The sequence below is a fragment of the Silene latifolia genome, chromosome 6, assembly GCF_048544455.1.
Source record: "Silene latifolia isolate original U9 population chromosome 6, ASM4854445v1, whole genome shotgun sequence".
Lineage (NCBI taxonomy): Eukaryota > Viridiplantae > Streptophyta > Magnoliopsida > Caryophyllales > Caryophyllaceae > Silene > Silene latifolia.
Genome location: NC_133531.1, coordinates 127,704,178 through 127,726,493, shown reverse-complemented (window position 1 = coordinate 127,726,493; position 22,316 = coordinate 127,704,178). Strand labels below are relative to the sequence as shown.

Here is a 22,316-nt window from a genome sequence, read left to right as displayed (position 1 = left end):
TCTATTATTCTTTGCATTATTATTTTGGAATCTCCATAGGTATAATTCTCTTAATCCTTGTTTTAATTATTGTTAATCTTTCTTACTTGTTCATCATGTTTGGCTTTGTTAGTATGATTGACAACCTTATTAACATGTTAAACTTGATCATGAGTGAGTAGTTACTTAGCTAGGATTAATGGGTAATTAGGGAAACCAACATGGGGAATGATTCATGCTTAAATTAATATGCTTTCATGGTTTATTTGCTTGCTTGTTTTGATCTCAACTCATGCACATGTTATGTTTGATGAAATGTGAGCCTATGAATCCTTGTATTTTTTACCCATCACCTATCTTTTCAATGAGACTTGTGAGACATAAACCAACTCGAGTCTCATTAGACCATGCATGTTGTTGAGTAGGGAAGATTAAGTCGACTTGTAGGTGTTGTACAATCTAATCGATTCGGCTCCGGAACCCAAACTTTCCTAGGATTGTAAGATATAACATGTCCCTTGGGATCCGACCTTTACTTGCCTCTTTACTAATTGTAGAGTTGTTTGTGAAGTTATAAATTGTGTTTTGATTCGGACGTGACCCAACGACCACATCTATTTAATTGTGAACACGAAACGGACCGATCAAAAATGGCGCCGTTGTCGGGGACGGTGTTAGCTTGATTTAGATTTTCTTACATTGTTATTAGTTGTGTCTTTCTTTGCCTTGGGGAAGTAAAACTCCTCAAGGTTTGTTCTAATTGTTTTCAAGTTGTTTGATATTTTGTATGTCTAGAAGGTCACAAGGTGATTTGTTACCTTTTGATCGTGAAATTGAAAGAACTTTGACAACCAATAGGAGACTTGCTAGGAGGAATTTGAGAGGTATTAGTGAGGTTGTAGATATTCAACTAACTATTGAGTTCATCAACCCTTTTGCAAGAGAAGGTGAGGAGAACCCAACACAAGATACCCCACAAAATCAACCTACAATGCCTAAGTTTTCATCACATTCCGTACCCACCGAGGAGAACCTACCCAATGGTACTCCCACACCACAACATCTAACCGGAAATTTTATTGCCAAATCCGCCTTTATCCAATTAGTCGAAAGGAGCCAATTTGGGGGTATGCCTAGTGAAGACCCTCATTCTCATATGAAAACCTTTTGTGACTATTGTGATGCGATTTCTCAAACCGGTGTAACTCAAGACCAAATTCGATGGGTCTTATTTCTTTTTTCTCTAATTGGCACCGCGAAACAATGGTTGAAGGGCCTTGATAAGGCCACTCTCGGAATTGATTCTTGGAAGAAGTTAGCTCTAACTTTCTACAAAAAATTCTACCCACCGGAAAAGACTAACATGCTAAGAGCTCAAATTACGGGTTTTAAGCAAAGGGATGAAGAATCTTTGTATGAAGCTTGGGAGCAGTTCAAGGGAATTTGTCGCTCATGTCCTCACCATGGACTTAGCGAGTGGTTCTTGGTACAACAATTTTGGAACGGTTTATATGAAGATTCAAGGAACATTCTCAACATAGGATCAAATGGAATGTTCACCGAAGTTGATGACAATCAAACATGGAACAAAATTGAGGAAATGGCGGTCCATAACTCACAGTATAGTAGACCTCGCAAGGCTACTAGAGGAGGAAAGCATGAAGTGGACTCCGTTACTCAATTGGGTGCTTAACTTAGTGCTCACATTGACACAATCAATTTGAAGTTTGAAAAAGCTATGGCTAGACTTGAAGAAGCCTCAAAATCACCAAAGCATCATGTTAATGCCATGACGGCATCTTCATCAATCCCAAGTGGGATATGTGAGAATTGTGGAACTTTGGGACATGACCAAAGTGAATGTAGGGGAACAAATGAACAAGTAAATGCTTTCCAAGCATACAAGAGTGGTACCCCTTATTCCAACTATTACAATGAAAACACCAAATTTCATCCAAATCTCTCATAAAAAAGCCAAAATGTTCAAAACCCTCAAACAACATATACCCCACCTCCCATGAGAAACCAAAATCAAAGACCCTTTTACAATCAAAACCAAGGTTACCAAAATCAAAATCCATACAATCGCCAAAATAAACAAGGTTTTGATGTTCAAAAAGTGGTCCTCCAAATGCAAAAGAATCAACAAGAATTTTTCACTCAAATGAAAAAAGATAGTCAAGCAAAGGAAACCACCATCAACAACATCCTAGCTCACACCAAGATGTTGGAAACCCAATTGACTCAGCTAGCATCTTCAAGCTCACAAAGACAAAAGGGGCAATTACCACCTCAAAGTAATCCCCCAAGACATGAAACGGTTAGTGCCATTCACTTGAGAAGTGGTACAAGGTATGAAGCACCGAATAAGCAAGTTGAGGATGAAGTTGTGGAAGCTAGTGATAAGGAATAAATTGTGCAAAACTCCAAAGATGGAGAATCATCAAAAGAAGAAATTTCAAAGAAAAGTGAAGACAAGGTCAAGGAGAAGGAGCCCATTGTGATTAGACTTCCTTTTCCAAGTCGTCAAGCCAAGCCCAAATTTGATGACCAACTTGGAAAGTTTATGGAAATTGTGAAGAATTTGGAAGTCTCGATTCCTTTCACGGAATTAATCAATCACGTGCCGGCCTATGCGAAATACATGAAAGACAACCTCACAAAGAAGAAGTCGATCCGGAAACTTGAGACTATCGCCTTCACTAAGGTGAGTAGTGCAATACTTCAAGGGAGTTCACCTCCAAAACTAAAGGATCCGGGAAGCTTTTCAATACCGTGTACCATTGGCGACACCACGATCAACAAAGTCTTATGTGATCTAGGGGCTAGTGTGAGTGTTATGCCGTACTCGGTGAGTAAAAGGTTGGGGATGGGAGAGCTTAAATGCACCAATATCACACTCCAAATGGCCGATAGATCGACGAAGACACCATTAGGGATATGGGAAGATGTTCTCGTATGAATTGGGAAGTTTTTCATCCCGGTGGACTTTGTCATTGTTGATATGGAGGAAGATTCCAACATTCCAATCATTCTAGGAAGACATTTCCTACACACCGCAGGTGCGGTGATTGATGTGAAACATGGTGAGCCCACTCTAAAAGTGGGAGATGAAAGTATAACTTTTAATCTTGACAAGACTATGAGAGCTCCTCGTTTGCATGAACCGTGTATCATGATTGATCATTATAGTTGGAAGAATGATAGGAAGAAGTCGGAACTCCAATGGAAGAAGAAAATTGAAGATGCTCCATTCAAAGAGCAAGTTAATTGTGACAAGGAGAGCTTGCAAAGCTCATCAAAATCAAGCAAAGAAGAAGAGGATAGCCTCATTGGCCAAGAGAAGAAATTGGGAGAGTTGTCTCCATCAAATCAAAAGATTTTCAATGATCAACTTAATGAAATTTGTGGTCTTTGGGACGACGAATTTGAAGGGATTTTTAATCCCTACATTGGTAATGCCATCGATCAAGACCGACAACAAGGGCCAAGGTCTATTGAAGAGCTTTATAACGATAATGAACAAGCTTTTGATTATTTCTTCAAGGTGTTGAGCAACATCAACAACACCTTGAACATGGCCCCTTGACATCTCATCAAGAATGAGAGTTTGGTGGAGTCCTCCCTAAACCACCATTTGTAAATATTTCTAACTCCCTAACTCGCATTTCAATTCTTGTATTGCATTTTTGTCATCTTTGGATTTTTATTTACTTTGATCAAAATAATTGTCATGTTTGAGAGAAGTGAGGGAGGGACTAATGATTTCAATTGATGTGTAGTGCTTTAGCTTAGTGTGGGGATGACAATTGCCTAGGCTATCCATGCCTTAGTAATGCACCCACAATGAAGAACACGAGATATGAAGAAGAATGGAAGAATGACAAGGAATATGCATTGTACACGGATGGAACTGAATCTGGGTACAAAGGAGTCGAATCCGAGCGGATTCAGGAGAATCCGCCCGTCTTTAGACAATCCGGGCGTATTGGGTATAAGGCGCACTTCCCTCTGAGCTGAACTTTTGAAATATTTTTGACTGTAAGCGAATCCGGGCGTCCTACATCAAAATCCGCCCGTCTTTGAAAATCCGCCCGTCTTGAAGGGAAGACGCCCATCTTCTTGGCTGAGGAAAACAAGAAAAATCCATGTAAAGGAATCCGCCCGTCTTCTGTATAATCCGCCCGTCCCGTGTCTGCGAATCCGAGCGTCTTCACTAAAAGACACCCGTCTTTAGGCGAGTTTTTCCCAACCCAGAAAAGGCAGAATCCGCCCGTCCCGAGCAGAAACCGCACGGATTGCCCCTGCAGTTCGAATTTTTCGGGCTTTATAAAACCCCTCCCACCTTCATTTCTTCATTCCTTCTTTCATAACACTACTCAAAAACCTCAAAACCCTCATCCTCTCCATCAGAAAAACAAAATTCCTCAACTACATTCACCAAAATCAAATCAAAACATCCTTTTAACAACAAATCAATCACTCCTTTTTCAATAAAAATCAAAATCAAGCACAAAATCTTCAACCTTTGAGTCGATTTTCGAATTCATAAAGGCAAAGTCTTTCACCTTTAAATCGATTTGGGTACACTACAAATTGAAGATTTTTCATTCTTTTCTTGGTTAATTCATCAATGGCAAGGACTAAGGGGGCAACAAAGGCACCAAAGCCAAAGACACTTTCATCAAGGCAAAAGGCTCTTCAAGCAAAGAAAGCATTCGCTATGGTGGTAGCAAACCCAAACTTGGAAGTGCAACAACAACAATAACCTTCTATGGGAGCAACAACATCTACTACTCCGGAAATTGATCAACTTTTGCACTATCCGGAGCAATGCACAAGCAAGCCTTTGAGGATCGGAATAATGCTTACCTGGCTCAACATCCACCCCTCCTACACTTAGCTAGGCAAGGACTACTTGATCCATCATTTCCTTTGCCTAGTTGGGCGGATAGAGAAGTCCTATTTTCAAGTGCATCTAGGGTCGTTCCGGGTGACAATGAGGTTGTCGGTAATGAAGAGGTTGATGATAACATTGATGAGGAAGCAAGTGAAGAAGGAGAAGAAGATGATGAACAAGATTATGAGCAAGGTGAAGAAGAAAGTGAAGAAGCAAATGAAGAGGGAAGTGGCAATGAGACCACTTCTAATGAGGAAAGTGATGATATTGATGATATGATGGAAGATTAGCAAGCTTTAGAGGCTCCTACCCTCTCAAGGTCTGTCTATTTCTCTCTTTGTTTTTATTATTTTCTTGATCATTGTTGGAGTAGTCCTAGCACCATAGAGGACTCACACCTCGGTACTTTTGAGGTGTTCTCATTTTATTGTTCCCACTTTCAAAATCCAAAATGACAAATTAGTCTCATGCATTGCATAGTGTGTGCATGAACTATACCCATCCTTAGGACATTAGCAATAGTGTCTTACTCGGTTTGGGGAAGTTAATGCATACACAACGGGAGGTAATCTAAATTATCCTCTCCGTCATAAACAAAAATCATGCATCATGTAGTGTAGACTAGTGTAGCTTGCATTTAGTGTAGAAATCATGCATCATCTTTGCATAATTTCCCATCATTTTGGCCATTGAGGACAATGCCCATATTAGTGTGGGGATGGGGAATTCTAACTTAACTTTTATTTAAAAATTCAAAAAAAAAAATTTGAAAAATTTCGAAACTCCATAAAAATTTGAAAAATTGAAAACCCCAAAAACAAGTTCATTTCCTTTGTAGCGTAGTCTTGCATATATTGCTTGTATATATTATGTTTGTCTATCCTTATTCACATTGATCGACTACGCCACATCCGAGACATGAGGATATTGAAGACCGCATGGTATGATCTTTCCAATCTTCTTTTTCCTCTTTATGTTAATGACTATGTGGCTTTCTTTTGATTGATGCGGTAAAACAATGTGAATTTAGGACTTGCATTTAGTGTATATGTCATATTAGTTGGTAGAATCATTTGCATTAGGATGTATATATGTTAGTTGCATCATGGCATGTAGTTGCATGTTAGAAAATTTTGTAAAACCGTCTATTTTGGAAGCTTGACAAGTGTATATAGGCCCTAGTAGATGCTTTTTCTTCTTAAGACTTTGTTTGTTAGAATACTTGTAAAACACCCTAGGATGTGTCATGCTAGTATCCTTTGACCCATGGATTAAGGCCTAGTCAAGAGTACCTTGTGGTGTGATAACTCCTTGGCTACCGTTTATTCCAAGGTGACCCTTGAAACCATGCAACCATCATTTATCCATGTTCTACCACATTTTGTCATCAAAGGGAATGGGCATAAAAAGAAATCGATTTGAGTTCAATGAAATGAAAAGTGAAAGAAAGTTTGCAAAAATGCATCTAATGAAAAGAGGAGCAAAAATAGAACTCCTAAAGCTTCAAATATAAGCCACCCTCACTACATATGGAGTGACTTCGAAAATGTTCAAAAGAAATGTAAAGAAAAGTTGAAAGTTGTCAAGTGTTGAAATGCCAAAAATCAAAAAGAAATGGCAAGAAAGTGTTCTCAAATGTCATATGCCACAAGAAATTGGGGGGAAAACAAAAACAAAAGCAAACTCCCAAAGTGAAACTCAAATATCTATTGATCCCTTTATCCATCATATCCATTCTTGTGCATGGTAGAGAGGGGACGACCCTTCTTCTTGTCTAGGCAAGAGGGGGAATTCCACGATCCTCCAGTGTTTCTAACACCAAGGGAGTCTATTCTTGACAAAAGCATTTAACGATTGAGGACAAAGGTACCCTAACTTGACACAACTTGGAGGTGATTTATTGGTATCCTTCTAGGCTTAGTAGTTTGAACAAATTGCATCTATGAAGGATTGTGTACCCTTGAATTGCTTCCCTTGTAGATAATTTCCGCCACTTAGATGAGGAAAGTGGCTATTCTTTTGTAGATGCATCCATTATTTGTTTTTGAGTGCTTAATGTTTGGATGTGTCACAATTTTGGCAAGCCCCACCTTGCCTTGCAAGAAGGCATCCTACCTCATGGTTGTCTTGTTGTGAGTTGAAGGGGCGGAGTGAGACCCGTTAATTGTCTCATATCGGCTATGTTATTAGGTTAGTTTAAATAATGGTCCTAGTCTTTGTCACCTCTTTACTCGGGACGAGCAAAGGTTCGGTTTGGGGATATTTGTTGTGACCATAATTAGCGCATATTTAGCCCCCGAATTAGCCTTGTTCCCATGCTTTTTAGTGCATATTTGGGTCATTTATTATCTTTAGTTCTTTGTTTTGCATATTCTTTGAGATTTTGATCCCTTGGTAGGAAAGGAGTAAGAATCTTGCATTTTCATGGCAAAACGAGACTAAATTGATCGAATCCAATGACCAAGCATCAAGGAGAGACAAGATTAGAAGGCCTTTGTACATATTATAGTAGATGAGCAATATTGAGAAAGGATTCTTGACTCCCCAAGGAAATCCCCAAGGATTTTATGAAGAAAAGGGAAGAAAAGAAGAAGAAATGTTGCTGAGGCACAATCCGTGCGGTTCCGCCACAATCCGCCCGTCCTCCAGAAGCACAATCCGTGCATTTTCATCCCAAGACGCTCGGGTTTGCAGCCACCAGAATCCGCCCGGATTCCCCTGCAGACGCCCGTGTTCCACCGCCACAATCCGCCCGTCCCGACTCCAAAACGCACGGATTCCTGTACAACGCAATTTCCTCTTCTTCAAGCTACAAAGAAAGAATCCCTTCTTTCGAAAAATACCGGCTCCTCCCTGCTCAATCTAAAAAGTGTAATTACTAGTTTAGCCCTTAGTTAACCCTAATACATCCACCTAATTTCCACTATAAATACCCCATTTGTAATAATCAAATTAGGAAGTTTGAGGAGGGGATCTCATCAAGTTTTTAGAGTAGAAAATCCTTCTTTAGATTAGATTAGAATAGATTACTCTTTAATCTTTCCACAAATTACACATTAATCTTTCCATAATTATTGTTCAAGTTTATTATTCAAGTTTATTATTGGGTAATTGAAGATTATTGGGTTATTATTGGGAGATTGACAACCTTCCATCAGCAATTAAGTTTCTTCTATTATTCTTTGCATTATTATTTTGGGATCTCCATAGGTATAACTCTCTTAATCCTTGTTTTAATTATTGTTAATCCTTCTTACTTGTTCATCATGTTTTGCCTTGTTAATATGATTGACAACCTTATTAACATGTTAAACTTGATAATGAATGAGTAGTCTCTTAGCTAGGATTAATGGGTGATTAGGGAAAAGCAACATGGGATTGATTCATGCTTAATCTAATATGTTCACATGATCAAATTGCTTGCTTGTTGTGATGTCAACTTTATGCACATGTTATGTTTGATGAAATGTTAAGCCTATGAATCCTTGCATTTACAACCATCTCTTATCTACTCAACTTGACTTGTAAGATATAAACCAACTCGAGTCTTGTTAGACCATGCATAGAAGTTGAATAGGAGGAAAGTAAGTCGACTTGTAGGTGCCGTACAATCTAATTGATTCGGCTCCGGGACCCAACTCTTCCTATGAACCCAACTCGGTTCCTCCACAACATTAATTGCTTGCTTATAATTGTAAACATGTTTGTATGATCAACACCATGAATCCCCTATGACCCCATGATATCCTAGCATTTTTAATCATTTGTCTACATCCTTCTTTTATTGCTTGTTTTACTATATTATTTGCATTAGTCTAGAACACAACTACAAACCCAAACAAATTGTGACAGTAGCATAAATTGAGATAGATAGACTTAGAACCCAAAGCACACCGTCCCATGGAATCGACCTCGACTTACCGCTAACTAGTAGTTTGTTGGGTATTATAAATGTGTTTTGATTGGGCGTACAACGACACGGCCACGTCAAAAATGGCTAAAACTAAGGCTGTTTCTTGGGATCCGACCTTTATTATACTCCCTCTTATTCACTGTTTTCTTCTCTATTTCCTAAAACTAAGGTTGTTCACCGGTCCAGAACCGGACCGACCCAGACCGGACCACCATTGACCGGAACCCGGCTAGCTAAAAAAACTAGAACCGACGACCGGACCTGCCCCTCCAAGACCGGACCTGGACCGACCCGGGTCTACCGGTCTGAAAACCGGACCGGAGTCTTAGGACCGGATTTAAATAAAAAACAATTTTGTAAATAGTTCTAGCGATATCATGGATTCATGGGAGTTTCTGCATATTGTTTTTGCCAAAATCAATTGATATACTGTATCAATTAGTTTGTCCTTCCGTTGTGTATTTAGATGTAGCTTTTAGTTCTTATTAATCTGGAATTGAAATTAATAGGGAATAAAAGCACTTCAATCAAATTAAAACTAATTTATGGTTCCAATTTCATTCATGTTTTCCAAATCTTTTCCTCCAAACTGCCCATCCTAGGTAAAATTAGTAGAATTTCTCGTTATTTATTCTCCGAGATTATTCACTTCTCCGATCGCAAAGTCGGAGTCCTTCAACAATTTTCTCCGATAATTGTTATTTTCTCACACTCTACATAAAAAAAAAAAAAAAAAACAAAGATCAATAAAATAAACCAAAAAAAAAACTAAGAAAAAAATGAAATTATTGCGATAAAGTTGATAACAATCACGAATAATCATATTGCGAGATGGAATTTGGAAGTTAGGACAAATGATAGGCATAAAATCTAATGACATCTCATCGGCCCAAATCATTTGAGCAAACAATAGGTCTTGATATAGACGAGTAGGGCGAACAAACGGGTAAAGACATCTAATAAAATGGGTAAGGAGACAAGGTGAGACACTCCCAAATGCTTTCCACTTCATGGCAAATGAGTATTTTGTGAGGGAAAATGGTATCCGTCTATACGTATAGACGGATAGTGTCCGTCTACAATGAGAATTTGCGTTGAGCAAAACCATCCCTAACTTTCGTTAGATTCAATGCTTCTGTTTACATCCAAAAATAATAAACACTTAAACAAATTCAAAAGGACAGTGAAAATATTTAAATAAAACAAATAAAATTATGGACAAAGGCTAGCCTAGAGGGACAAGAGGGTAAAAAAAGAGTTCAAAAAGTGAGGAGTAGGCGAGTATACTAGTATGAAAAGTGAAGAAAAGTTGGGTATAAATAGCCTAAAGACAGTCAAAAGGTCAAAAACCTTATTTTTAAGTTGACAGCTGTACTTCAATTGTAGAGACTAGAGAGTTCTACCCATTTCCTAGGTTAGGTTTAAAATTTACGCCGCCAGTCAATATGTAAAGTACTCCTATAACGTGGATTTTATTCTACATCCGGTCCACCGGTTTTGAACCGGTTTTCTCCGGTTTTGGACCGGGTAAGACCGGAGACCGGATTTGGCAAAAGGCAAGACCGAGGACTGACCCGGCTGACATCCGGTCCGGTTCGGGTCAGACCGGCCGGTCCGGTCCGATTTACCGGGTCGACTCTATTTATGAACAGCCCTACCTAAAACGGATTATTCAGTTTTTCTTTCCCTTTTGTTATTTTGGAAACTTTTACCCTTATTTTATTTTATTCATCCATCTCTCCTATCACCAAACCCCACCCAACTCTTTTACCCATATTTTAATATTTTTCTTAATGTTTTGACCCCACAATTCCTTATTTAACTCTTAATTATTCATTCATCTCTCCTATCACAACCCCAACCCCACCCAACTCTTTTACTTTTATTTTATTCCTCGCCTTAATTCCCGTGCCAACAAACAAAGGAAAGAAAACCCTAAATAGGAGGGAGTATTTTTTGCAAAAAAAAAAAAAAATTATATACAAAGTAAGAAAAACGTGGTCAAAGTATCGCCTTGAAGACCAGCCAAAAGCAAGTGGGTAGTTTGTATTGAATTGGAGGGAATATTTGTTATCAATTAGCATGATACTCTCCTAATTTAGCTACCTTTGTATCTTCCTGTAGAGGTTTTTTCTTACTTGAAGGGAACCTTTCTCTTGACTCTTGTGTCATTGTTTAGTTATTATAATATAAAAAATCGTTTAATTATTATTATATTGCAGCATGATTATAAATGTGGGGTCTGTTTGAGGAGGAGGAAACCTCTTAGTTGTAGGATGAAATAAAAAAACCCTGAGATCATTGAGGTGGAAAAATAGAAGACAGGTGTATGTAGTACAAGAAAAGAGAGAAAAGGTAAAGGGAAAAACAAACCCTCTTCATTGTTCGTGCTCTAGACTAGGTTAACTGATTGTAGTCTCCATGTATGAATGCAATTAGGATTCTCTTTATTTACTTTCTCTCCATTTCTCTCACAAACTCATTTAATAATATTATCTTTTTTATATTCTATTAACCTTATATTTTTATGCATAAATCGTGAACCGTTCGATGCTGATAGAATACAATCTCGTCCGTCGAAAGGAAATGGCCTCTCAATTTCTTTTGAGGAAATGAAGAGGATTTTAACTCGTATGAATGTATGAAGAGAAGGAAGAAATAATCAAGCAATATAATTTTTTCGTTTAGTTTTAAAGTGAGTTAATGCATAGTTTGGAATTTGGATTAATATTGAAAGGGTATACATAATATAATTTATTGCCATTAATTAATCCTAAATAAAAATATAGTGCAAAGAAAGCAGCAAAAAGTATTATTCACCTTTTTTTTTTTTTCTTGATATGGGTCAACTTTCACGTCATCAAATCACCCTTTTTTTTCTTGATATGAGTCAGCTTTCAGGTCATCAATTATATAATGATCATTAACTTTTTATTTCATCTAAAAGATTCTTACACAATTAATTAACAATATTTGTGGAAGGCAGACTTATAAAAATTACTTATATGATAAAACGAATCTTTTTGATAACTACTTTTACTCAATAATGTTGTCATGCCTAGAGGTGGCCATCGGCTCATTCGGGTCTGTTAGCAGTCGGGTCGAAACGGGTCATATCGGGTTCGGGTTGTGCCGGATTAGCAATGGGTCGGGTCGGTTGCGGTTCATGTCGGGTCATCTTCGGATTGTAAGTCGGGTCGGGTCAGTATCGGGTCACATTATAAGCATATATTTTCTCTTATGTATTTAGTATTAGATGGATAATTTTATGTTTAAACAATGTGTAGGAGTATTAATTGTAATTTTAAGTAAATAATTAAGATTAATGTCAATTTGTTCTTATTGACACCATTATTAAGCTAATTCATTATCGAGTCATCTATCGGGTTGAGTCAATATCGGGTCACGGGTTGGGTCGGGTCGGTTCAGGTCGGGTTCGGGTTAAAAAAATAAGGATGTTATCGGTTATCGGGTCGGTTCGGTTTCGGGTCACCCAATTTTCGGGTTATATCGGGTCGAGTTCCGATCGGGTCGGGTTTCTCCGATCGGGTCATTTTTGCCAGCTTTTATGCCTCATCCATTTTACACTACTGTTCCGGGTGTAATTCCGGAGCAGGATTGTGACCACTTAAGCTTGTAGAATGATGTCATTGCTTGTCTCTTCCTTTCACTCTCTTCCTGTAAAGATGAACAAACTGAGGGCTCGGCTTGGGACCGAACGTACTCACTCCGACGCTCAAGTCAGTAAACTTAGAGGGATAAGTTGTGTGTTAACTTGGCAAAATATATTGTAGAGAGATAAGGGAGTTTATACCAGATGTTTTCCAGTTAGTTGTTTGGATCGTTTTCTCAATGAGAGATGATGAGTATTTATAGACTTTCACCTTTTGTCACGTAGTGGCCAAGTGGCCAAGTGGTCGTAGCAGGTGAAAAGACTGTCTTACCCTCGGCCGAGGGACCCGTGGCAGGCCGGCAGGCCTGGTTGACTCCATGCCGAGGGGACCGGATGTGAGTACGCGGATATGCCTCTCGGTCGGCTAGTTGCCGAGCCGAGACCCAAGTGACAGGCCGACAAGCTGCGTCGGTTAGGCTGTTCTTCTGTTGACATGTTGTCTTTTAACTTTGACCTTGGTCAATATGTTGACTCGATCAGCAGGTGCAGAATATGCTCCATCAACTACATTTACGTAAAATTGTCCTAACAAGACTTGTTATTAGATTGTATGAAGTCATTTTTTTTGTAATGATCATATATAGTATAAAGTCGTGAGTGATTGCAACATCGACAGACTACTGAATTCCGTTTTTATCGGTTTATCACAAAATCTCAGTTAATTTAAGACGAACAGTATCCGTCTTAAGTTTAAGATGGGTAAAATACATTTCAAATCATATGCCATATTATCTAGAAAAATGCCAAAATTTTATCTTTATTACCACTATATGGTAATATTTAACCCGTTTTAAAATTTAAAACGTATAATCCATCTTAAGCAAGATTTACTGTTATTTATATACTCAGTAGCATTTTCTGGATCATGAATCATGACGACTTTTATTTCATTTATTGCTCTAAAGTTATCAAGATAATATTCATTATTCATATGGCCCGCTTTTGTCACCTCCTACCTCACCTAATTCAACACTTTCCAATTAGAGGAAAATACACTTAATAATGACATTACTCCGTATTATTTAAGGAAGAAGGCCACATGCAACCATGCACTTTGTAATTTTGTATTTAATCGATCACCACAAACACACAACAAAAATCAATCAACAAATTTAGAATTCTTAGAAATCAAAAATGACACAAAACAATGATACACAATTACACATAGCTATGTACCCTTGGTTGGCCATGGGCCATATTACTTCTTTTCTTCGCATCGGTAACAAATTAGCCGAACGTGGTCACAAAATCACGTTATTCCTCCCACCAAAAACACAGCTAAGGTTCGTCTCTCAAAATCATCATCCCGAACTCATTACATTTGTTACCGTCCCTCTCCCGCCTGTCGATGGATTTCCATCGGGGGCGGAGACGACTAATGATATCCCGGCCGAGTTACGGCCTCTACTTATGACGGCTATGGACTTGACCCAAAACACAATTGAGGCCCATTTAGTCAATCTCAAGCCCAACATCGTTTTCTATGATTTCACGTGTTGGTTACCTGAACTGGCCCGTAAACACGGGATCAAGTCCGTTTACTATTACTCAGCCCTTCTGGTGAGCGCTGCTCTCGCTTTCCAGTACATTCACTTGTTTTCAAATACCAAGATAACGAGTCCATTACCGCCATTTCCGTCTCCGTATATTAAACTGTACGCGTACGAGCAACGAACTAACGATGGTCAGAGTTCCGATGACTTTGTTGAGAGGTTTTTCAAGTCGCTAAGAGAATGTGATGCCATAGGAGTCAAGACTTGTAAAGAGATGGACGGAATGTTTTGTGATTATATAGAGAATCATGGTAAGCGTGTTCTTACAGCCGGACCAGTCCGTCCTGACCCTCAGACCAATAGGCTTGATGAGCGGTTTGATCAATGGTTAGCGGGTTTCGAGCCGGGTGAAGTTGTGTATTGTGCATTTGGGAGTGAATGTATCCTTGATAAAGTCCACTTTCAAGAGCTCGTCCTTGGACTCGATCTCACAGGTATTGGCCTTATTAATTACTCCCTCCATCACAATCATTTGTTTACCTTCTTTTAATTAAAAAATAACCCTACAAAAATGGAAAAGGGAAACAAATTAGTGGAACCGGGGCGGAGCCAGTAATGAAATCTATCTAGGACTAGATTTATAGACTATTGAAATGTACTCCCTTCATTCAACTCCACAAGGCCATTATACTTTATCACGTTTGTCAACGCGGCTTTTACTCGACAAATATCTTTAATTACGTATTTGCAAAAATTATAAAAGTTAGATATTTTTAATGTACTCTTAAAGACGAATCAAATATGATCTCACATGAATATATTTTCACCTATGTATCGAGAGAAAATTGAAGTTGAATATCCGTTTGTGAATAGTGTGCAAAAGAGATAATGGCCTTGTGGAGTTGAATGGAGGGAGTATTGGTTAAAAAAAAATTCATACCGTGCATATCCATGCATGAGTTTTCGGGTTTTGGGACACTCGTAAAGTGAGTTTTGTGTGGTATTTTGTCCAATTTTTAGACTAAATAAAAATCACCTTATTAATTCATCTAGGGCTCTAGCCTCTAGCCTAATAAAAATAGGCTAATTTCGCCCCCGAGTAGGACAAAGGGAGTAGGTAATAACAAAAACCAATAAGCTACTAACATATTTCATCTTCTACTTTGTGGTACAGCTAACCACAGGCCCGGTTTGGACTGGGCTGGGGTTACCCCACTGAGCCTTTACTCGGCATGTGAATGGGGCGGGCTGCATGGGTATGTTAATCGGACATACCTGTGCTGAGTTTTAGGCAGGCCGGGCTAGCGGGCCTTGTTAAAAATATGACTATTTTATGTTATGTATTTTTTTTTTTTGAGACTTGTCCAATATTTTGTCACCCTCGTAGGTCGACCGTTTTTAGCGGCCTTAAAACCACCAAAAGGCTATGAAACAATAGAATCAGCGTTGCCAGACGGCTTTACGGAGCGAACGGAAGGAAGAGGTATAGTATACGGAGGTTGGGTGCAACAACAACTAATCTTACAACATCCTTCAGTAGGATGTTTTATAACCCATTGTGGGGCCGGGTCATTGTCGGAAGCCATGGTGAATAAATGTCAATTAGTGATGATACCTGATTCAGGTGACCAATTCATCAATGCAAGGATGATGAGTGGCGAACTTAGAGTTGGTGTCGAGGTCGAGAAAAGAGAGGAAGACGGTTTCTTATCGAGAGAGGCCGTGTGCAAAGCAGTTGCAACCGTGATGGATGACGAGAGTCAAGTTGGAAGAGAGGTAAGAGCTAACCACACCAAATGGAGGGAATTCATATTGCAGGAAGGAGTTGAAGAATCCTATATCAGTAGCTTTATCAAGGATTTGCAGCAATTAGTGTAGGGATAAGTATAAATTTCTACGTCCTCGTGACGTAAGTGTGTCTTGTTGCAGGTACCTCTCTGAAACTTAGTTAAAAAAGAGGAGAAAAGTATTGCTAGCTCAATTGGCCAGCTCTGATCGCCCATTGAAGAAGCATGCTTTGTTTGTCAACCCCATCTTTAGTTTAATTGGAACTAAATTTTGTCAACCCCATCTTTAGTTTAATGAAAGAATGGAATACATGAGATGAATTGGAACCAAACCAGCTTTTAAGGTTCATGAATCCATTGCGCAGATCTTCACTCATATCATGACCAGACCTAACCCGACTCGTTTGACAAGTCTATCAATGACTATGCCAAGTATATGAATCATAGTCTATTGCCCAACAAGTACAAATTATTTATACAAGACCGTCCGACAAAAAAATATTGTTAAAAATTTAAAAACAACCTAATTACTGTCCATTTCATCAGGCCTGATTGTATGAAATATAAATGTGTATGTGATGGTCTAACAAATACTAATTGACAAACCAATAACAGCAACAACATTACTTTTGTGGCTTAAAAGGCTCCCATTCATGGCGAAGTAAGGGATTTCGTATTTACGTGTCCTTGACCTATATGCCGCGTCAGACACAGAGATTATTTTGAGGATGACCCATAACGGAAGTCGTGAATTAGATAACCTGAGTGCTACTTGACAGAACCAGAAGCATGAATAGTGCTTTGTGATTAATTTTGCTTTATTCATCATCACTCTTAAAAGCCAAAAAATGAGTGGTTGAAGAAATTGAAATCAAAAGACCTAGTCCCAATAAAAGAGAGATTAGAACTCTACTACAAGAATGAAAGATACTGTCAGATAATGAGTATTTACCTTTCTGGGTTAACTGATGGGGACAAACACAACTTTCCCTCCATCTGTGGATTACAAGCTGGGCATATATAGTTCACACAATCAAAATGATACCACTCGTCACACTGGCCTGGTCACAAGCAATCATTGGCCTCTGATCGTATGGCTTCCGACAAATGCACTTCTATCACGCAACAGCTGAAAATTTGAACTTATTAGGACACTTGCTAAAATCAGGGGGAAAAAAAGGAGCACACGTTCTCATATGAGATAATCCAGTGAGGAGAGATTATCGAGAGACTAACCATATCACCCGTTTCCGTTTCTTTATTTCACTTTTTTCATTTTTTGTGGTTAATGGAAGGAACTAGGAAGGTATGGGTTGGGGTTTTAGTTAAATGGGTTAGCTTCACATTATATGACTATGAGAACATTTCTCGAAAGACAATGGAGAAAAAGGTAAGAAACTATTGTACCTTAAGCTCCTTTTCAAAGTGGATAGGCAACCTCTCACCCTCACTAATGAGATCGAAAACTTTACACAACTCTTCATCCCCACTATCACCAGCAACCTGCATGTGTTGAAGTGTCAATTATGGATGCATTTTTGGAGAACGGAACGAGAACAAAATATACACTCCCTCTGTCCTCTGAACTTAACTTAGCTTCCCATTTGACTATATACACTAGTATAGTGCAAAGAAAGGAGCAAAAAGTATTATTCACCTTTTTTTTTTTTTCTTGATATATGGGTCAACTTTCACGTCATCAAATCACCTTTTTTTCTTCTTGATATGGGTCAGCTTTCAGGTCATCAATTATATAATGATTGAACTTTTTATTTCATCTAAAAGATACTTTTACAATTAATTAACAATATTTATATAAGACAGACTTATAAAAATTACTCATATTGTATGAAGTCATTTTTTGTTTGTAATGATTCTATGGAGTATAAAGTCGTGAGTGATTGCAACGTCGACAGACTACTGAATTCCGTTTTTATTGGTTTATCACAAATTCTCATTTAATTTAAAATGGACAATATCCGTCTTAAGTTTAAAATGGGTCAAATACATTTCAAATTATATGACATGTTGTTTAGAAAAATGCCAAAAAAATTTCTTTATTACCACTATATGGTACTCCGTAATATTTAACTCGTTTTAAATTTTAAAACGGATAATCCGTTTTAAGCAAGATTTACTGTTATTTCATATACTCAGTAGCAAATAGTGTCCCTCTTACAAAATGCAAAAGGATAGTGCAAGTGAGGGGGAATGGATACCCCACTTGCCCACCCACTTGCATTTTGTGAGATGATCATTATCCATTTTTAGCTTGTGACGGATAGTGGTCGTCTTCAATAAGAGACGGACTGTTTCTAGATCATGAATAATGATGACTTTTATTTCATTTATTGCTCTAAAGTTTATCAAGATAATATTCATTATTCAGATGGCCCGCTTTTGTCACCTGCTACCTCACCTAATTCAACATTTTCCCTTAGAGGAAAATACACTTAATAATGACATTATTTAGAGAAGAAGGCCCCATGTAACCACACACTTGTCTTTAATCGATCACCAGAAACATCACTACAAAAGTCAATCAACAAATTTAGAATTCTTAGAAATAAAAAAATGACACAAAACAATGTTACACAATTACACATAGCTATGTACCCTTGGTTAGCCATGGGCCATATTACTTCTTTTCTTCGCATCGGTAACAAATTAGCCGAAAGAGGTCACAAAATCACGTTATTCCTCCCACCAAAAACACAACTAAGGTTCGTCTCTCAAAACCATTATCCTGAATTAATTACATTTGTTACCGTCCCTCTCCCGCCTGTCGATGGATTTCCACGGGGAGCGGAGACGACTAATGATATCCCGGCCGAGTTACGGCCTCTCCTTATGACGGCTATGGACTTGACCCAAGACACAATTGAGGCCCATTTAGTCAATCTCAAGCCCAACATCGTTTTCTATGATTTCACTTGTTGGTTACCCGAACTGGCCCGTAAACACGGAATCAAATCCGTTTACTATTTCTCAGCCCTTGTAGTGAGGGTTGCTCTCGCTTTCCAGTACATACACTTGTTTTCAAATACCAAGATTACGACTCCATTACCGCCATTTCCGTCTCCGTATATTAAAACGTATGCGTACGAGCAACGACGTAACGATGGTCTGAGTTCCGATGACTTTGGTGGAGGTATGACTCTTGTTGAGAGGTTTTTCAAGTCACTAAGAGAATGTGATGCTATTGGAGTCAAGACTTGTAAAGAGATGGAAGGAATGTTTTGTGAATATATAGAGAATCATGGTAAGCTTGTTCTTACAGCCGGACCGGTCCGTCCTGACCCTCAGACCAATAAGCTTGATGAGCGGTTTGATCAATGGTTAGCGGGTTTCGAGCCGGGTGAAGTTGTGTATTGTGCATTTGGGAGTGAATGTACCCTTGATAAAGTCCACTTTCAAGAGCTCGTCCTTGGACTCGAGCTCACAGGTATTGATTGGCCTTATTAATTACTCGCTCCCTCTATCACAATCGTTTGTTTACCTGTCTTTAATTAAAAAATAACCCTAAAAAAATAAAAAAAGGAAAACAAATTAGTGGGACGAAGGGAGTAGGTAATGTTACAAAAACATCTTCTACTCGGTGGTGGAGCAAACTACCGGCCGGGTTTGGACTGGGCCGGGCTTACCCCACTGAGCCCTTACCCGGTCCATGAATGGGGCGGGCTGCATGCCTATGCTAATCCGACCGACTTGTGCTGAGTCTTAGGCGGGCCCAGCTAGTGGGCCTTCTTAAAATATCTCGTGACTATATTTATTTAGAAAAATTCTTGGGTCATCCCGGGGGACAATTAATGCGTCCTCCTTAATCAATAAGAGGCTTTATTTGCATTAAAAAAATATAAATGTAAAGGTGAATATAGGAAATACTAAAAATGCAAGCTTCTAGGTAAATAGGCTAAGGAGGACGCATTTATTGTCCTCCTGGAGGACCCAGGAATTTTTCTTCTATTTATGTTATGTATTGGAAATTATTTTAAAAGTTTTTTTTATGAATAGTGTCCAAAAAACAAATGATAACAATTGACAGAAACCGATTATAAAAATACACAAATTGCCAATTCGTCTATAATGAACGCTACTTGTATTGACTTGTCCAATATATTGTCCCCCTCGTAGGAAGACCGTTTTTAGCGGCCTTAAAACCACCAAAAGGCTATGAAACAATAGAATCAGCCTTACCAGACGGCTTTACGGAGCGAACGGAAGGAAGAGGTATAGTATACGGAGGTTGGGTGCAACAACAACTAATCTTACAACATCCTTCAGTAGGATGCTTTATAACCCATTGTGGGGCCGGGTCATTGTCCGAAGCCATGGTGAATAAATGCCAATTAGTGATGATACCAAATTCAGGTGACCAATTCATCAATGCAAGGATGATGAGTTTCGAGCTTAAAGTTGGTGTCGAGGTCGAGAAAAGAGAAAAGGACGGTTTCTTGTCGAGGGAGGCCGTGTGCAAAGCAGTAACAACCGTGATGGACGAGGAAAACCAAGTCGGAAAAGAAGTGAGGGCTAACCATACTAAATGGAGAGAATTCATATTGAAGGAAGGTGTTGAAGAGTCCTATATTACAAGCTTTATCAAGGGTTTACAACAATTGCTTGTATAAGCCTGCGACGGATATACCCGTCATTAGGGAGACTTATTTGATATTCTTAATGTGTTCACAAAGACGAATTAAACAGGATCTCACATGATTATATTTTCTTTTATAGATTATCGAGAATATATGTGAATCGTGTCCAAAAGCAAATGTAAAAAATCTATTGAGTACACGCAGAGGATCTTATTTAATACTCCGTATTCTCCTTGCCCACGAGGGACATGCTCATGAGTCACGAGTGTAGTGCTCTGAAACTTTGAACTTCGCATTTAATCACCACAAACTCACAAAAAAAAAATCATCAAATTTAGAGTTCTTTGGCATCAAAACAATGACACAAAACAATGATACAAAATTGCACATAGCAATGTACCCTTGGTTAGCCATGGGACATATTACATCTTTTCTTCGCATTGGTAACAAATTAGCTGAACGAGGTCACAAAATCACGTTATTCCTCCCACCAAAAACGCAATTAAGGTTCGCGTCTCAAAACCATCATCCCGAACTCATTACATTCGTTACTGTCCCTCTTCCGCCTGTCGATGGATTTCCATCGGAGGCGGAAACGACCAACGATATTCCCGAAAATTCAAGGCATCTCCTTATGACGGCCATGGACTTGACCCAAGACACAATTGAGGCCCATTTAGTCAATCTCAAGCCCAACATTGTTTTCTATGATTTCACTTGTTGGTTACCCGTATTAGCCCGTAAACACGGAATCAAGTCCGTAATTTACTTGTCAGGCCTTCTAGTAAGGGTTGCTCATTCATTCCAGTTCCTACACCTCTTTATGCCCCAATCGATTTCAAATTCCCAAATTACGAGCCCGTTACCGCCATTTCCGTCTCCGTATATTAAAATGCACGCGTACGAAAAACAATCTACCGATGGACTCAGTTCCGGTAACTTTGGTGGAGGTATGAGTCTTGTTGAGAGGTTCTTCAAGTCTCTAACAGAATGTGATGCTATCGGAGTTAAGACTTGTAAAGAGATGGAAGGAATTTTTTGTGATTATATAGAGAAGTATCATGGTAAGCGTGTTCTTACAGCCGGTCCGGTCCGTCCTGACCCTCAGACCGATAGCCTTGAAGAGCGATTCGCTCATTGGTTGGCGGGTTTTAAGCCGGGTGAAGTGGTTTATTGTGCATTTGGGAGTGAATGTATTCTTGATAAGGTTCAGTTTCAAGAGCTCGTTCTCGGGCTCGAGCTCACAGGTAGACCGTTTTTAGCGGCCTTAAAGCCACCAACGGGTTATGAGACAATAGAATCAGCCCTGCCAGACGGCTTTACGGAACGAACAGAAGGAAGAGGAATAGTGTACGGAGGTTGGGTGCAACAACAACTAATTTTACAACATCCGTCTGTAGGTTGCTTTATAACCCATTGTGGGGCCGGGTCATTATCCGAAGCCATGGTGAATAAATGCCAATTAGTGATGATACCAAATGCAGTTGATCAGTTCATCAATGCAAGGATGATGAGTGGCGAACTTAGAGTTGGTGTCGAGGTCGAGAAAAGGGAGGAAGATGGGTTTTTATCGAGAGAGGCCGTGTGCAAAGCAGTCGCAACCGTGATGGATGACGAGAGTCAAGTTGGAAGAGAGGTAAGAGCTAACCACACCAAATGGAGGGAATTCATATTGCAGGAAGGAGTTGAAGAATCCTATATCAGTAGCTTTATCAAGGATTTGCAGCAATTAGTGCATGGATACGTATAAATTTCTACGTCCTCATGGCGTAAGTGTGTCTTGTTGTCAGTACCCCCTCCGAAGCTCAGTTCATAAAGAAGAGAAAAGTATTGCTAGCTCAATTGGCCAGCTCTGATCGCCCATTGAAGAAGCCTGCTTTGTTTGTCAACCCCATCTTTAGTTTAATTTCTCTCTAATAATGTAATAATAAAAATCGACTCTGAGGGTCCGGTTAGTACTGTGTAAGCTACATTAT

At 39.0% G+C, this 22,316-nt stretch overlaps 3 protein-coding genes and 1 non-coding gene across 4 annotated transcripts; 3 read left to right on the top strand and 1 right to left on the bottom strand.

Annotated features, from left to right (window-relative positions):
- Positions 1–1,342: 1,342 nt before the first annotated feature.
- On the bottom strand, positions 1,343–1,449 carry LOC141589186 (small nucleolar RNA R71). Its single transcript, XR_012520136.1, has one exon. It is a non-coding gene; the product is annotated as a small nucleolar RNA R71 (small nucleolar RNA).
- Positions 1,450–13,560: 12,111 nt separating this feature from the next.
- LOC141658983 (UDP-glycosyltransferase 79B30-like) lies at positions 13,561–15,922 on the top strand. The gene is made up of 2 exons (XM_074465689.1): positions 13,561–14,452; positions 15,346–15,922. The coding sequence occupies exons 1-2, from the start codon at positions 13,600–13,602 to the stop codon at positions 15,834–15,836; spliced, it is 1,344 nt and encodes a 447-aa protein (XP_074321790.1). The 5' UTR covers positions 13,561–13,599; the 3' UTR covers positions 15,837–15,922.
- A 2,373-nt stretch (positions 15,923–18,295) lies between these two features.
- On the top strand, positions 18,296–20,390 carry LOC141658982 (UDP-glycosyltransferase 79B30-like). Its single transcript, XM_074465688.1, has 2 exons — positions 18,296–19,190; positions 19,880–20,390. The coding sequence occupies exons 1-2, from the start codon at positions 18,320–18,322 to the stop codon at positions 20,371–20,373; spliced, it is 1,365 nt and encodes a 454-aa protein (XP_074321789.1). The 5' UTR covers positions 18,296–18,319; the 3' UTR covers positions 20,374–20,390.
- A 226-nt stretch (positions 20,391–20,616) lies between these two features.
- Positions 20,617–22,206, top strand: LOC141587261 (UDP-glycosyltransferase 79B30-like). The gene has a single exon (XM_074408711.1). The coding sequence runs from the start codon at positions 20,699–20,701 to the stop codon at positions 22,088–22,090; it is 1,392 nt and encodes a 463-aa protein (XP_074264812.1). The 5' UTR covers positions 20,617–20,698; the 3' UTR covers positions 22,091–22,206.
- Positions 22,207–22,316: the final 110 nt, after the last annotated feature.